Here is an 18,139-nt window from a genome sequence, read left to right as displayed (position 1 = left end):
CACATGACAAAACAGGTGACCTCAAAATCAAAATGAAGCAATATGGCTGCTTACTTGCAATCACTTTGAGAGCTGGAAACTGTCAAAGTGATGCCTACATAAATTGCCTAATTAAAAAATGAACAGAAACTGTTATCCTACATGTTAGAGATTTGTTTTATTTCAGGAGAAACCATTTTTTAAAAACAATTATTTTTGCTTCTCTAATTTTGCCTAATTTAGGCTCTATGTAAATCCACCATTGTTTTGGAAATTTTGGCATCTAACACAGAGCACAGCATTTGAGACCAAGTGTATGAATGAAGTGAGCAGGGACAAAGGAGGGAGGCAGACAAAGAATTCAGAGAAACTCAAACTAACTGAAGAGCTTGTTGACCTAAAAAATATATTCAGAGGTGTTATTCTCAAATTCAAAGGTTACCATCTCTACCGCAAACCTAATTAAAAAAAAAAAAAAAAGGCAAGAGAGAAAGTTATATAAACCTACAACTTATTCACAAAAGTCACAGCTTTTCTGGTAATAGGAAATTAAGCCATATTGCCATAATAAATAACCACAGTTTACTCTTCTATACATTCTGACAAAGCAAGTACAAGACAGGCAACCTAGGGAGACCTTTCTAGATGCCAGAAAAAAGGATTCAGATATTTGGGAGAAAGGCTAAGAAAAAAAATGCAGAAAGTGTCAAATATGGCCATCAAAAGGGATCTATAGTATCAAGGGTTTAATTTATGTAGATTATTTGAAAATAAAAATGCATAATATTCAGACTTTATTTCACTTGTGGAATCATTGTGCAGCCTATCTCCATAATGGTTTACATATAATACATAAAGCAAGCTTAGTGTTTTTTTTTAAGGCAGCTAATACTAAAAGAAAAATAATAAAAAATATGTAGCTATACTGGATTCTTAGAAGATATGTGGTGATGAACTTCTAAACTCTGTCGTTGTATTCTGAAAACAGATATAATAGAAAACATATTTAAAGTGTACCTGCCCTTTGATAGTTAATACATGATTTTCAGACCTGTTTCCATTGATCAAAGTTTTGTGGAACCTTTTTGAAATTGCTATCTGAAGCAGATGTGGAGTACCATGATTATCAGTGTCCTGCTTTATTGCCCAAGTTGGCACTGTTCAGGGGCGCCTGGGTGGCTCAGTGGATTGAGCTGCTGCCTTCGGCTCGGGTCATGATCTCGGGGTCCTGGGATTGAGCCCCGCATCGGGCTCTCTGCTCCACGGGGAGCCTGCTTCCTCCTCTCTCTGCCTGCCTCTCTGCCTACTTGTGATCTCTCTCTCTCTGTCAAATAAATAAATAAAATCTTTAAAAAAAAAAAAATGTTCAGATATTTTTAAAAACTAATCCACTCTACAAAGTAAAACTACTAGTCTGAGGATATGCAAAATCATACACTACAAATTCTGGAAGAGTTCTAAAAACATTTTGAGCAAAGACAATGTTCTAAGAATTTCCCTTCTGATTTAAAAATTTGTAAGTTAAATTGGGATGGATTTTCAGTTGTATTTGCTAAAATACCATGGATGTTCGTTTACCATCCAGCAGAGTGGGGAGGCACCTATGTGTAAAGCTTACTTCAACTTTTTCAGTGTTTGAAATGGTTTCTGTACATACATTTCAACAATGCTCCCTGGTTGGGCGGAGGGGACATATTTGAAGCATGTTAAGGTGATTAGAAATATCACATAAGCCTAATTTCTTTCTACCTCTGCTTTAAAAATAATAGCTATTATTATTATCTGAAATTAAAACATGAGGAAAAGGGAATTTTTTTTTTCTCCATTAACCCTTCTTAACATAAGTGAAGGTACAAGCTAAAACAGAGAAAGGGCTCATGATAAAAAGTGGCAGGTCTTTCAAAGCTGAGACAGCAGGCTCTGGGTTGGAAAGTGTCCTGCTTCATGGGATGTGTCCTGCAAGACTTCAACAGTGCTGGTGACAAGAAAACTCATCTAATGTAATATTAAGTCCAGCCACTGGAGCAGGGTGCTAAACAGAGTACTAAACTTGGGCCAGAATCAGGCTGTGATAAATGAGAAAACAATGGCTTGACTGTGGCAAGTCTGAAGTCTGCATGGGTAAAAGCTGGCTTCTGCCACACTTGGGGTGTGGGTACATGTAGTTACTACAAAAAAAAAAAAAAAAAAAAAGGCTAACTGTTCATAATTAAGTAGGAAGACTTTTAGGCACACTGGATTAATTTCTTGCCAGAAAGAGCTTTTTTCAGGACATACTCAGAAGCACCAAGACTTGATGTTATACAAGGTCATTTCAGTAGGCTTCAAAACTGGCTTTGGATTTCATTAAACAAACCCACAGCCACAGACCACAGACAGTGGTCAGCATCTTGTGGCTGGACAGAGGACAGCTAACCCATGAATTAGTCAATGTCTAACCTCTAGACTTTGGGGGACGATGACACTGCTGGTAGACAGGCAGTCCATCCACTCACTCTAAAGTGTCGTCCTGATGATGATGACTTGAACTAAAACTATCCTTTAGTTTCTTCAAGTCTGCACAGTACTTAGCCAGGGTGTGCAGTCTCTGGCTGTGTTTTCCTGTATGCAGTACTCTCTGACCCATACATGAAATAAATTCATAGGCTTGCTGGCATGAGATGCTCATACTAAGCAGTGGGGTTCGTCCACACCAACCAGCCCTGTCCTTCACAATGCTGGCCCTAGCGGTATAGCACCTGTGTTCTTCAGCAGTTACCTCATTCTTTAAATGCCCTCTTCAAGTCTGAGTGAGATTCATTGTTAAAGAAGCAAATTGCTTTAAGTCACTAACATGAATAAAAATGGCTGCCCCAAATATAGAAGATAAATTTAACAATAAATATAGTGTCATTAAATTCCACCAAAGGCAAACCAAAAGGAATATATATATATATATTTTTTTAAATGGTAACTTTCTCACCACGACTCAATATTAAAAATGGCGGTTTTGTGGCTCCACTTAAAATCAGCTCTAGCAGTACCAGTGGTGTATGCCTCGCACTTTGGGAAAAAATGAACTAAATGGATAATGATACAGTACTGTGATGTAAGTCAAATTACAGCATAGACTATAAAATTCAAATTACCAGCCCTTCAGGCAGGATGCATGATGCATTAATAAAGTCTGCCTGAGATTCTTGGATAGCAAGATACTACTATGGGGTAATACCTTTTCTTACATATCCAGAGGTCATTTCCCTCAAACAGCTAAAAATCAGTTAGCAGAGAATACATAGAGTCCAGAAGATATAGAGTCCAGGCATTAAAATGTTTGCATTTGGGGCGCCTGGGTGGCTCAGTGGGTTAAGCCTCTGCCTTCGGCTCAGGTCGTGGTCTCAGGATCCTGGGATCGAGCCCCGCATCGGGCTCTCTGCTCAGCAGGGAGCCTGCTTCCTCCTCTCTCTTTATCTCTGCCTGCCTCTCTGCCTACTTGTGATCTCTCTCTGCCAAATAAATAAATAAATAAAATCTTTAAAGAAAAAAAAAAAAGTTTGCATTTTACCACAGAAAACCGCTTCAGACCTTAATTCAGGGCTGTAAGGTTTCTTTAGGCATTTTAACACCATGTTCAGATACCAATTTTTTACACTCCAGTCAGCTTTTAATCTGTGTTTATAGGAAACGCCTCATTTCTTTTATTCCAAGTTTATTTTAGTTATTTGCCTGATTAAAAAGTAATCCACTGTCAGAACATAAGAAATCTGTTATTTTCCTCGCCTCCCGCAGGGTTTGTGTGAAGTGGCGCCTTACCCCAGTCCTTCTCAGGATATGGCTCAACACTGTCAGGAGAGGCCTGTCCATAGTTGTTGACCCAGTGCTGAGCAGCAAAGCCAGGGTTCCCACCCAGAGTCCTGCCTGCCAAGCATGGCCAGCCATTTTGGAGGCAAAACCATGCTCATCCCAAGCCTCTCTCCTTTTACCCCAGAACAAGTCTCCACAGCCCATACATAACCTCCAAGCACTGCTCTCTTTCTTCCTAAGCTCACTGTTCTCTTTTCTAATACAACACACAATCCCCTTGACTTTGTGCCTGAAATAGCAGAAAACAAAGCCACAAAAGTCAGGGTTTGGAGGTCTTGGCAGTTCTTCTTAGTGTAGGACATGAGCCTATAAAAACTTATTTCCTCCTCACTTATAGATTTTTCTGGAGACAAACACAAAACTTGTCTTTTCTCCCTCACTTGAGGTAGGGAACACCAGGACAGGTCTAATATTTCTCTTGGAATGAAAGCCAACTGGAGCTTAGGTCGGTAACAGCATCTTACCCATTAACCAGTAATATCCTGATTCCACATGAGAAGGTACAGGGCTGCCGAGAGCTGAGCAAAGTCATGCTCATAACTACATGAAGCAGCTGAAGGAACATTAGTAGTGAGTTTTGGGTAGTGATGGCTCACATTTTGCTACTTAGCATGTTCAGTGGGATCAACAGGGTTGGCAGCTGCTGGGGACTTCTTGGCAATGCAAAATCTCAAGCCCCTCTCCAGACCTACTGCATCAGAATCCATACTTTAACAAAATCCTATGGTAATTCATCACATGTTCGAGTTTGACGAGCATTAATCCAATGACTTGAGTAGTCTGATATTAATATCCTGCCTCCCACCTCCACGGCCAAGCAATGTTCTCTGGAAAATCAGGAATTGAGGAAGCCAGTAAAGGTCCTACCATGACAGAGACAGCCCTGGCTATAGAACAGCCTCTCGATCGTGGAGGAGCAGACTCAGCACAAGCAACAGAAAACAAGAGGCTCCCACAGGCCTCCAGACTTAAGCCCAAACCCTCACAAATGCCTGTATCCATACAAATGAGGGGTCTTCACAATGCCTCATAGGCTACAGACATTGCAACTTTTATTTACCCACTCAGTTGCCTAGGAAATTCACGTTAATGTGATTTTATCTATCAAAAAAAAAAATAATAATGAGATAGAACAGTGAGATCTGTCTGACCTGGAAATAGCTCAAGACCCATGTTCCTGTTGGTTAAGCTAAATGATGACCTTGTTCTGCTCTGTCCACACACACCACACACATACAAAACACACCACACACACCACACATACAATAAACACAATACACCACACACACACATACCATATACGCAACTCACACACCACACACACCACACACATCCATGCTACTGAGCCAGAGTAAGGCTCTAACCAATAGGGGAAGGGGCAGTTGACTCCCCTCAGCATTTCTAAGTGAGCCTGATAAGAAGGTGACAGGATCTGCAGGATCCTTCACAAAACTCTCAACACCTGTGGAAGGAAAGGAAACATTTTGTGTCCTGACACTGACTTCAGAGAAAACTTAATTTCTTTCATCAACATGCAGGAAGGTATAAAGGCACACATGGGAGGAAGCAGGTAGCCCTTCTTTGTAGTTACGAATGCTTGGCAAGAAACAGCTGATATGAGAACTGGTAAACAGGGCAGCTGCCAATGCCGACTTCCCACAGAGCAGCCCAGTCACGTCAGACTGGGCATCTTCATGTTCTACGTGTCTCCTCTCCCAGATAATTAAAGCCAGTACTTCTCCCACTTCTCCAGGATTTCTGGATCCCTGCTTATTTTCCCTTCTAATGCCAATTTCAAAATCACTCTTCTATTTCTTCAGATCGTGTGATTTCAGTGACCATTTTCCTAAGTCACTGCTTCCTTGCAGAATTAATAGCCAGCTAGTCTTTATGATGGAAATAATTGCTGGGACAAGGGAGAGCAGCTTCAATGATATATACATTAGATAAATGAGATACAGGATAGACTTAGTGGCAACTCTGGCCTCAGATGCCTGTCCCGTGTTACACTCTGGGTGTAAGGGAAGCTGCATCTGTGTTGAGGGTGGGGCCAAGCTTTGCAGGGCTCGTCTCCCCTGGAGTTTATGGTTTATATTTGGCTTTTTTAAAAAGATGAGCTGGGTCAACCACTTCTCACTTAGAAATATGTCACTGGCAAAGAGATGCCACAGCAGGGGCAGAAGCCAAAAAGTGCATGGAAAGAGACCACAGCCACTTGGGCCTGGAGAGGCCAGTTTCAAGAGAGCAGATCACCCAGGAAGGAAGAACAGAGCACAGACCAGCAGAAGCAGACACACTGCAAGACGGAGAGAGGCCATGAAACTCCAAAGGTGGTCAGATGTTGGCTCCAGGCCAATGCTTCTGAAATGTTAGCTCCACCCCCATCCTTAAAATCAATACCCTCTACCTAAGCAGATCTGGGTCCTCTGCAACCAAATAAGCCACTCCAAGATGCACTAAATAAGTGAATTTATTTTTCATTGAAAAAGATAATTTTTTTTTTTACTTTTACCATTACCTTCAAAATTGAGAAATAATTGAGAAATAATTGAGAAATAATTCTCAAGAAAAATAAAAGTAGACCCTATGTCAAGAACATAGAGCCTGGCCTACAGACCATTTCCAATTCCAATTCCAGTGGGATCTGGTAGATGACAGAAATTTCACAGCTGTTAAAAGTAGAAGGTAGGGGCACCTGGGTGCCTCAGTGGGTTAAAGCCTCTGCCTTCGGCTCAGGTCATGATCCCAGGGTCCTTGGATTGAGCCCCACATCCGGCTCTCTGCTCAGCAGGGAGCCTGCTTTCTCCTCTCTCTCTCTGCCTATTTGTGATCTCTATCTGTCAAATAAATAAAATCTTTAAAAAAAAGGTAGGAGATAAAATAATTTTTCCTTCAGCACATTTTCTATCAAGTACTGATTATCACTGCTGTCTTAGAACAGTGACCCACCAAAAAAAAAATCCCTATCTGAGCCTTGCAGTTTCTGTGGAAGACATGAGAATGAAAGATCCAGACCTGAGATTCACTGAGAAGAAACTTGTAGATTTTTGTAGGGAAGCAAAAACAAAACATGAAACAGGTATGTAATATGAGAGAGAAGGAAAAGGATCATCATTTCTATAAATAATTCACAGCACACTGGGGCCCATCCCGAGGAAATTATACCAGTCTTTGTGAGAATTGAACTCCATCACTATAGACAGGACCACTGGGAGCTGCCATTTTAACTTAAAGTAATTAATCGTGTATGCTGTGACAGGCAGGGGTACCAGTCCATTCCAGGAGTACTGTTGGGGCTATAATACATGAGGTTAAACCAGGGTACCCATTCAAAAGTGAAAGGCTAAACAGACTATAAACCCAGCAGAATGTTCAAGTAAAAAAGGAAGCACTTCATTCTCATGAAATCAAAATAAACTCACAAATATACCACACAAACTCAAGTGGGCAGAACCACCAGTGGCCCAATTAAAAATAATTAAATGGACAGAGAGGCCCAGACAACAAGCTGCTCTGTTCACTATAGGGAGACAGATTCTCACAGGCATGTACCAGGCCACTGAGCCACAGCCAGAGGAACCAAACTCCCCCAGGACGTCTGCCCCTCACCTCAGCGGCCTCTGAGCACTGGACAAATGACCACACCAACAGCTCTCAATGTCATGTTCAGGAAAACGAGGTGGTTGGGTTATATCATCTACCAGTCCCCTCTCCAACTCTCTGAAGCAGACTGAACCTACTTTGATAAAATCATCACCTAAAAACTGTGTTATGAAATAGCTCTGGTAAATACCCACAAGCTGACTAAACCATTCAATAATGCCATTAATTTCATCCCCAAATTTATACACAGCTTTCCCATCAGAAAAAGCATGTCCAACAGCATTCAACCAGCTATATTTACTCAAAATCATGCCCAGCACCAAGAGAGACAAATGGACAATTCAAGTGGAATCTTTTTCTTACCATTTCGAGACACATCAAGTTCCACCAGCTGCATGAAGTTTGCTATTTCTGGAGGGAGCCGCTGAATTTCATTATCACTAAGTCCAAGCTTCCGTAATTTGACTAGCTGGAAAAATTGCTGAAAGAGAAAATAATTTCACAAGGGTCTCATATATATTTGCAATGTAAACTTTCTGCCCAATATGAAATGTAAAAGAATGTCTTTTAAAAACTAGTGAGGATTGTACCAATATCAATTTCCTGATTTTGATATTGTAACAGTTATGTAAAGATACTTACCACTGGGATAAACTGGGCACAAAGGACATCTCTGTGCTATTTATGCAACTTCCTATCAATCAACAATTATCTCATAAGTTTTTAAAAATAAGTAAGTACCTCAATGAGAATGGTAATTACTCCTTTAAACTATCCAGTGGGTGGTCACATTTTCTACTTCTAGAAACAGATTATAAATCTGCAGTGTTAAATAAACAAATGTAAAAATGAGAAAATATTTTTAGAAGACATTTTAATAGGAATTACTGTGCATCAGAAAATATATAAATATCCCACAAATGTGTAAAGGGAAAAAATTGTTTTTGACCAATCTAAAGCAGAGCCTGCACTGGATGCTTCCATTAACCTTGGCACACTGAGCACACGCCTTTTTCCCCACACCTTTTAAAAGTGTACTAAAATGACACTAAAAGAATACAGAAATGAATAAAATATAAAAATATGAAATAAATGCACGAAGACAATTAAAAGTGAGAGAGGACAAGAAGTACACCAGACATGCCACAAAATCCTTGAAGCCAGAAAACAGATGAACAAAAGGGAACTAACAAAAGAATCCAAACAAAGCTGAAATTCAAGCCTGTGGATTGAGAAGTCAATAGGAAATTAGGTCCAGGTGACCTCCGAGAAGGAAGAACTGGTTGAAAATTTATATAAAGAACAGTTGGGTCCCCATATCTTCTTCTCTACCCTGCACAGCCAAGCAGGAGAGTGGCAATTTCCTCTCTAGGAGAGTTGACTCTAAAGGACAGCTGAGGGCAGGGATGAGGCCTCCTACTAAAAATAGGGGAACTGAGTCAAAGCCCAATCAGTAAGATCCCACCCTCTTCCCACAGCCAAGTTCCCAGGCATGAGAATAGACCCTGTAGATGTGAATTATGGTAGAGAGAAGTCCCAGGTTGTAAGCCTCACCCATGCACACAGAGCTTCCAACCATCTTCACGCCCCCCACCGCCCCTTTCAAATGTCTGGATATTTCATTTAATCAAGGCCAAGTTTCTCTAGACACTTGAGGAAAGCCCCTAACATGCAAGAGAGTATCCATGTCACTTCAAATACGAAAGAAATAGGATGCGGGACGCAAAAAAAACCCAAACTTCATCAACTAAAAAATGTAAGTAACACCCTCAGAGAAATAAGAGAAAATGAAGCAACATGATACCATAAAAGGGAAGCTTCAAAGTAATAAACTTTTGGAAATTAAAAAACAAAACAAAACAAAACAAAACTATAGCATTAAAAAAGAATCCAATAAAAGAGGTGAAAAATAAAATTAACAAAATCCCTCAGAAAGTAGGATAAAAAGACAGAGATATGGGAGAGAAAAAGACATGAGATAAGTCCACAAGGTATGACATCCAACTAACAGGTATTCCAAAAAGAGAGCACAGGGGACTTCAAAACATGCATTTTCTGATTTGGAAAAGTCCACCACATGGCCAATAAAATTAATGACAGAGACATGTAAGAATACCAAGAAATATAACAATGCAGAATACCAGAAATAAGAAGATTCCAAAAGTTTCCAGAAACCAGGGGGGTCGGGTGGGGCATCATAATGAAGAACTGGGAATCAGAAAGGTGCTGGACTCCACAGCAGCCTTGAATGTTAGAAGGCCTTGGAGCAATGCCTTCAAAATTCCAAGAAAACGTTATTTCCAACCTAAAATTACATACTCAACAAAACCATCAATCAAGTATGACGACAAAATAAAGACATTTTTAGACATGCAGGGTTTTAAAACAATGTATCTTCCTTGCACCCTCGGGAATCCATTAAATGTGAGCATAAATCTCAAAGGAGCAGGATCGGGGGCGCCTGGGTGGCTCAGTGGGTCAAAGGAGGAGGATCTGATATCTAGCAATCAGAGAATCAACAAAACAGAAATGAAAGAAACTCCCAGGATAGAACAGTGAAGGGACTTCCAAGATGTTGGCTGAGTAGCAGGCCCTGGGAGGGACCAGTCCACACTGCAAACAGGGAGGCTCCCAGAGGAAAGATTATTGGGGCAACACACACATCTTTGGGATTATTTGATATGTTTGAAAGTATCAAGAAGATTTGTTTATTGATAAATTAGAAACAAAGGAAGCAAAAAAGGAAGGAGTTATTAATTTCAGGAAAAATATAAAGTATGAGAAGACATATTCACAATATAAATTTAAGACCTGGTTATGAAAAATCCTCAGCTGTAATGTTTTAATAGCTATATATTGATAAAAACAAAATTGGTGTTACATCAATATTGAGAGGATGGAGAAAAAATCATAAGTGTTAAAGTCTCATTTTCTATAGAAAGAAACCAAAAGATAACTACAAAGTGAAAAAAAAAAATCAAACTAAAATTAGCAAGCTTAGCAATGTGGGGGCATACAACAGTAGAAACAGCTTAGACCTGGGGGTTCTCAAGAGCCAGAAACTGGAGTGGGGACAGGGAAGGCAAGAGGCTACTCTTCTTGACTGTCACACTACAAGGCTTATTAGATTAAAAAAAAAAAAAAAGTGATTTGCATATATTACTTCACTAAAAACAGAAATTGAATTTGCAAAGGAAAAAGTCTCTGTAAGATTATACACTGCTCCAAATGAATAATTCTGAAAGATGCTCACATTTAATAAATGTCAGTTTGGATTTTTTTGGTTTTTTTTTTGGTTTTTTTTGTTTTTTTTTTTTGTAAAAGAGACTTTTTACTTCTATAATCAAAAAGAAGACACTAACACTTGGGAAGCAGTAAGGCAATATATGTAACATAAGTTTTCAAGTTCACTGACATTGTAACAATACTTTAAACATCTGTCCTTGTAATATAATTGAAAATAAGAAAAACAAGCTACAATGCACAAGATGTCTTTGCATTATCAACAAAAATGAAAAACTAGAAAACACACATATCAAAGAAGGGAAATGATTAGCATGTTATTAAATAATTCAATACTAAGTGACAAAAATTATTACTATGAAGACCACATAACTTGAAAAAGACTTAAAATGCAAATAAAATTTTAAAAAGACAAAAATGCAGGTACATTATGTAAAAAAGCATGTGTGCATGTTAACAGGAAGGAAACACAAGAAAAAATGGTTTCAGGGGATAAGGAAAATGCATAAACAGCTTTAAATTATTTTTTAACAAAAAAGAAAGATGTTTTTAAATAAAATGATGAATCTCAGAAAACGAATGCTACCAATTAGCTGTATATGATAATGAAAGTGCTCCATGAAAGGACTAATCCCTTGGATTTCTTTAATCATACAGTTGAGATTTAATTTCTTAAGAAAGGTATTGAAATTTCTTGATGCTGGTTGTACGAAAGCATTAGCTGACACAAAAGCCATTCAAAAGAGTCACATATTTGAATAATTGAGCTTATGCCAATTGTTCAAAGAGGCTGACAGTTTCATAATGCATCAATGTGTTTACTCAAGCATGAAAACCTCACTTTATTTTCCAAGAAAGATATAATAGCAACAGGACAAAACCATCACCAATTCCATACTTTCAGGGACCATTCAGAAATAATCCAAGGAATCAAGTCACTAAGGTACTTCGATCTGCAGTGAATAATAAGTACGTTTCACAACTGTGGCAACAACAGCATACAAATCCTCATAGCCAGTAGAAATCATAACAGCAGGCAAATTAAAGTTTTGTTCTGCATGTTAAAAGCACCCTCAAAGAGACTGTCACAAAAACTACCTTCTTCAACTTGGGAAGCACATACCAGACATAAAACGACCCTATCTGACAGGTTCCCAAAATGAAAACAGTAATTCCTAAGTCTTTCCCTCATTGCCCTGATGGGATCTTAATTCATCATTCAAATGTTTTATAACTACTTTCTTACAAGACGGACACAATGTCTCTGAGACTTTATGAAATCCTCAGGTTTTCAAGGTCCTCAGATAGGGTGAAAAAAATCCAACAAGATCTAAGCCCTTCTGCCTCCTCTTTGACATTAGCCAGGGCACAGGAAGAACAATTCACGTAACTGTCTTGGCAGGGCGCCACAGCGCAGAGCGATCATGTGACACAATACACAGACACCATTCTTCAACTATACCATGTTTAATTACAGCACACTGGCCCACTTTAGAGGACACTGAGTACAATTACATGCAAAGGAACCCAAACGGCCTTGGCTCGTTAGGCCACACCACAGCCTTCTTATAGCCACCCTTGCTTTTAGTAGATGCAGAGTCTTTAATTTTGCTATACAGCTCGTTTCCTTTTCCCAGTACACATTTCTGACAAGATTCTTTTTCCCTCTCTTTTGGTAGACTGTTGGTGACCTCCTTCTTCTTAGAAAGGGACATAGGAGTATTCCTGGGCCACGGAGGTGGTTCAACATTCACAAATCAGTGTCATATGTCACATTAATAAAAGAAAGGATAAGAAACGTGACCCTCTTCAATAGATGCAGAAAAAGTATGTGACAAGGTACAGCATCCATTCTTGATAAAAACCCACAACAAAGTAGGTTTAGAGGGAACATAGCTCAACATCTTAAACGCCATACATAAAAGCTAGTATCATTCTCAATGGTGAAAAACAGAGAGCTTTTTCTAAGTCAGGAACACAAAGGATGTCCACTCTCACCACTGTTGTTCCACACAAACAAGAAGTCCTAGCCTCAGCAATCAGACAGCAGAAAGAAATAAAAGGCACCCAAATTGGCAAAGAAGTCAAAATTTTACTCTTCACAGACGGCATGATCATGTATATGGAAAACTCAGAAGACTCACCAAAAAATTGCTAGAACTGATATAGGAATTCAGCAGTATGGCAGGATATAAAATCAATGCACAGAAGTCAGCTGCATTTCTATACACTAACAATGAAGCTGAAGAAAGAGAAATCAAGGAATCAATCCCATTTACAACTGCACCAAAAACCACAAGATGCCTAGGAATAAATCTAACCAAAGAGGTTAGTAAAGGATCTGTACTCAGAAAACTACAGAAACACTCATGAAAGAAATTGAGGAAGACATAAAGAAGCAGAAAAACATTCCATGCTCATGACTGGAAGAATAAATACTGTTAAAATGTCTATACTAACCAAAACAATCTATACAATCAATGCAATCCCTATCAATATACCATCAACTTTTTTACAGAGCTGGAACAAATAATCCTGAAATGTGTATGAAACCAGAAAAGATTCTGAATAGCCAAAGGAATGTTGTAAAAGAAAACCAAAGCTGGTGGCATCACAATTCCGGACTTCAAGCTCTATTACAAAGCTGTCATCAAGCTGGTGTGGTGCTGGCACAAAAACAGACACATAGATCAATGGAACAGAACAGAGAGCCCAGAAATGGACCCTCAACTCTATGGTCACCTAATCTTTGAAAATGCAGGAAAGGATATCCACTAGGAAAAAAAAAAGTCTCTTCAAAAAATGGTACTGGGAAAACTGGATAGCCACATGAAGAAGAATGAAACTGGACCACTTTTTTACACCATACACAAAAATAGACTCAAAATGAACGAAAGGTCTAACTGTGAGACAGGAATCTAACAAAATCTTCAAGGAGAACACAGGCAGCAACCTCTATGACCTTGGCTACAACAACTTCTTCTTAGACACTGTCTCCAAAGGCAAGGGAAACAAAAGCAAAAATAAACTACTGGATATCATCAAGATAAAAAGTTTCTGCACAGCCAAGGAAATATCCATAAAACTAAAAGGCAACCTATGGAATGGGAGAAGGATACTTGCAAATGACATACTAGATAAAGGGTTAGTATCCAAAATCTATAAAGAACGTATCAAACTCAACACCCAAAGAACAAAAATCCAATCAAGAAATGGGCAGAAGACATGAACAGACATTTCTCCAAAGATTTCCAAATGGCCAACAGACACATGAAAAAATGCTCCATATCCCTTGGCATCGGGGAAATACAAATCAAAACCACAATGAGACACCACCTCACACCAGTCAGAATGGCTAAAATTAACAACTCAGAAAACAACAGATGCTGGCAAAGATGTAGAGAAAGGGGAACCCTCCTACACTGTTGGTAGGAATGCAAGCTGGTGCAGTCACTCTGGAAAACAGTAGAGGTTTCTCAAAAAGTTAAAAATAGAGCTACCATAGGGCCCAGCAATTTCACTACCAGGTATTTACCCAGAGGACACAAACACAGTGATTCGAAGGGACACCTGCATTCCCAATGTTTATAGTAGCATGTCCACAAGAGCCAAAATATGGAAAGAGCCCAGATCTGTCTGTCAACAAATGAATGGATAAAGATGAATGGATAAATGGATACACATATACATATATTCTTCTTTATCCATTCATCTGTTGATGTGTGTGTGTGTGTGTGTGTGTGTGTGTGTGTGTGTGTGTGAGAAATACAGTGGAATATGAGCCATCAAGAATGAAATCTTGGAGGAGTCAAGATGGCGGAGAAGTAGCAGCCTGAGACTACATCAGGTAGCAGGAGATCAGCTCGATAGCTTATCTAAACATTGCAAACACCTACAAATCCAACGGGAGAGCGAAGAGAAGAAGAACAGCAACTCTAGAAACAGAAAATCAACCACTTTCTGAAAGGTAGGACTGGCGGAGAAGTGAATCTAAAACGACGGGAAGATAGACCGCGGGGGGAGGGGCCGGCTCCCGGCAAGCGGCGGAGGAACGGAGCACAAAATCAGGACTTTTAAAAGTCTGTTCCACTGAGGGACATTGCTCCAGGGGCTAAACCGGGGTGAAGCCCACGCGGGGCCAGCGTGGCCCCAGGCCCCGCAGGGTCACAGAAGGATCGGGGGTGTCGGACTGTCGGAGAGCTCGCAGGTATTAGAACGGAGAAGCCAGCTGGAGAGACAGAGCCGAGGACTAAACTCTCAGCTCGGGGTTACCTTGAACTGGTCGCGGGCTGGGTGAGCTCGGAGCGCGGCTAGAGGCTGGGGATATGGGAGTGATTGGGTGCTGTCCTCTGGGGGCGCACTGAGGAGTGGGGCCCCAGGCTCTTGGCTCCTCCGGGCTGGAGACTGGGAGGCCGCCATTTTCATTCCCGTCCTCCGGAACTCTACGGAAAGCGTTCAGGGAACAGAAGCTCCCAAAAGCGAACCCGAGCCGATTACTTAGTCCGGCCGCCCGTAAGGGCGGTGCAATACCGCCTCGGGCAAAGACACTTGAGAGTCACTACAACAGGCCCCTCCCCCAGAAGATCAACAAAATATCCAGCCAGGACGAAGTTCATCTATCAAGGAGAAAGCAGATTCAATTCCTAAGACAGCAGAGCAATTCCAGAGGAGGAGAAAGCAAAGCACGGAACTCATGGCTTTCTCCCCATGATTCTTTAGTCTTGCGGCTACTTCAATTTTTTTTTCTTTTTTCAATTTTTTTTTCTTTTTTCTTTTTTCTTCTTCTGCTAAATTTTTTTTAAACTTTTACCCTTTTCTTTTTTAACATTTTTTGACTAGTTCATCTAAATATATATATTTTTTCTTTCTTTTTTATATTTTTTATTTGTTTTATTTTTTAAATTTTTTTCTTTCTTTCTTTTTTTTTTTCTTTTTTTTTAAGAAGCTGTTTTTATCCCCTTTCTCCCCCCCACAATTTGGGGTCTCTTCTGATTTGGTTACAGCGCATTTTTCCGGGGTCTTTGCAACCCTTTTAGTAGTTTATTTGCTCCTTCATATTCTCTTATCTGGACAAAATGACAAGGCGGAAAAAATCACCACAAACAAAAGAACAAGAGACAGTACCAAAGGCTAGGGATCTAATCAACACAGACATGGGTAATATGTCAGATCAAGAGTTCAGAATGACGATTCTGAACATTCTAGCCGGGCTCGAAAAAGGCATGGAAGATATTAGAGAAACCCTCTCTGGAGATATAAAAGTCCTTTCTGGAGAAATTAAAGGACTAAAATCTAACCAAGTTGAAATCAAAAAAGCTATTAATGAGGTGCAATCAAAAATGGAGGCTCTCACTGCTAGGATAAATGAGGCAGAAGAAAGAATTAGTGATATAGAAGACCAAATGACAGAGAATAAGGAAGCCGAGCAAAAGAGGGACAAACAGCTACTGGACCATGAGGGGAGAATTCGAGAGATAAGTGACACCATAAGACGAAACAACATTAGAATAATTGGGATTCCAGAAGAAGAAGAAACAGAGAGGGGAGCAGAAGGTCTATTGGAGAGAATTTCCCTAATATGGCAAAGGGAACAAGCATCAAAATCCAGGAGGTGCAGAGAATCCCCCTCAAAGTCAACAAGAATAGGTCCACACCCCGTCGCCTAATAGTAAAATTTACAAGTCTTAGTGACAAAGAGAAAATCCTGAAAGCAGCCCGAGAAAAGAAGTCTGTAACATACAATGGTAAAAATATTAGATTGGCGGCAGACTTATCCACAGAGACCTGGCAGGCCAGAAAGAGCTGGCATGATATATTCAGAGCACTCAACGAGAAAAACATGCAGCCAAGAATACTCTATCCAGCTAGGCTATCATTGAAAATAGAAGGAGAGATAAAAAGCTTCCAGGACAAACAAAAACTGAAAGAATTTGCAAACACCAAACCAGCTCTACAGGAAATACTGAAAGGGGTCCTCTAAGCAAAGAGAGAGCCTAAAAGTAGTAGATCAGAAAGGTACAGAGACAATATACAGTAACAGTCACCTTACAGGCTAATAATGGCACTAAATTCATATCTCTCAATAGTTACCCTGAATGTTAATGGGCTAAATGCCCCAATCAAAAGACACAGGGTATCAGAATGGATAAAAAAACAAAACCCATCAGTATGTTGCCTACAAGAAACTCATTTTAGACGCGAAGACACCTCCAGATTTAAAGTGAGGGGGTGGAAAACAATTTACCATGCTAATGGGCATCAGAAGAAAGCTGGGGTGGCAATCCTTATATCAGATCAATTAGATTTTAAGCCAAAGACTATAATAAGAGATGAGGAAGGACACTATATCCTACTCAAAGGGTCTGTCCAACAAGAAGATCTAACAATTTTCAATATCTATGCCCCTAACGTGGGAGCAGCCAACTATATCAACCAATTAATAACAAAATCAAAGAAACACATCAATAATAATACAATAATAGTAGGGGACTTTAACACTCCCCTCACTGAAATGGACAGATCATCCAAGCAAAAGATCAACAAGGAAATAAAGGCCTTAAATGACACACTGGACCAGATGGACACCACAGATATATTCAGAACATTTCATCCCAAAGCAACAGAATACACATTCTTCTCTAGTGCACATGGAACCTTCTCCAGAATAGATCACATCCTGGGTCACAAATCAGTTCTCAACCGGTATCAAAAGATTAGGATTATTCCCTGCATATTTTCAGACCACAATGCTCTGAAGCTAGAACTCAATCACAAGAGAAAAGCTGGAAAGAACCCAAATACATGGAGACTAAACAGCATCCTTCTAAAGAATGAATGGGTTAACCAGGAAATTAAAGAAGAATTGAAAAAATTCATGGAAACAAATGATAATGAAAACACAACAGTTCAAAATCTGTGGGACACAGCAAAGGCAGTCCTGAGAGGAAAATATATAGCAGTACAAGCCTTTCTCAAGAAACAAGAAAGGTCTCAAGTACACAACCTAACCCTACACGTAAAGGAGGTGGAGAAAGAACAAGAAAGAAACCCTAAACCCAGCAGGAGAAGAGAAATCATAAAGATCAGAGCAGAAATCAATGAAATAGAAACCAAAAAAACAATAGAAAAAATCAATGAAACTAGGAGCTGGTTCTTTGAAAGAATCAATAAGATTGATAAACCCCTGGCCAGACTCATCAAAAAGAAAAGAGAAAGGACCCAAATCAATAAAATCATGAATGAAAGAGGAGAGATCACAACTAACACCAAAGAAATACAGACAATTATAAGAACATACTATGAGCAACTCTACGCCAACAAATTGGACAATCTGGAAGAAATGGATGCATTCCTAGAGACATATAAACTACCACAACTGAACCAGGAAGAAATAGAAAACCTGAACAGGCCCATAACCAGTAAGGAGATTGAAACAGTCATCAAAAATCTCCAAACAAACAAAAGCACAGGG

General features: G+C 39.7%; 1 protein-coding gene across 4 annotated transcripts in view; it reads right to left on the bottom strand.

Annotated features, from left to right (window-relative positions):
* Positions 1-18,139, bottom strand: part of LRRC1 (leucine rich repeat containing 1) — a 138,932-nt gene that overhangs the window by 74,524 nt on the left and 46,269 nt on the right. For all 4 annotated transcript variants that reach the window (XM_046006662.1, XM_046006664.1, XM_046006665.1 and 1 more), the window contains one exon: positions 7,789-7,906. In XM_046006662.1, the coding sequence (XP_045862618.1) occupies positions 7,789-7,906 (118 nt within the window). The remainder of the gene's footprint in view (positions 1-7,788; positions 7,907-18,139) is intronic.

This window comes from Meles meles, chromosome 5, assembly GCF_922984935.1.
Source record: "Meles meles chromosome 5, mMelMel3.1 paternal haplotype, whole genome shotgun sequence".
NCBI lineage: Eukaryota > Metazoa > Chordata > Mammalia > Carnivora > Mustelidae > Meles > Meles meles.
The sequence above is the reverse complement of the archived record's forward strand: the minus strand, read 5'-3'. Positions and strand labels throughout refer to the sequence as shown.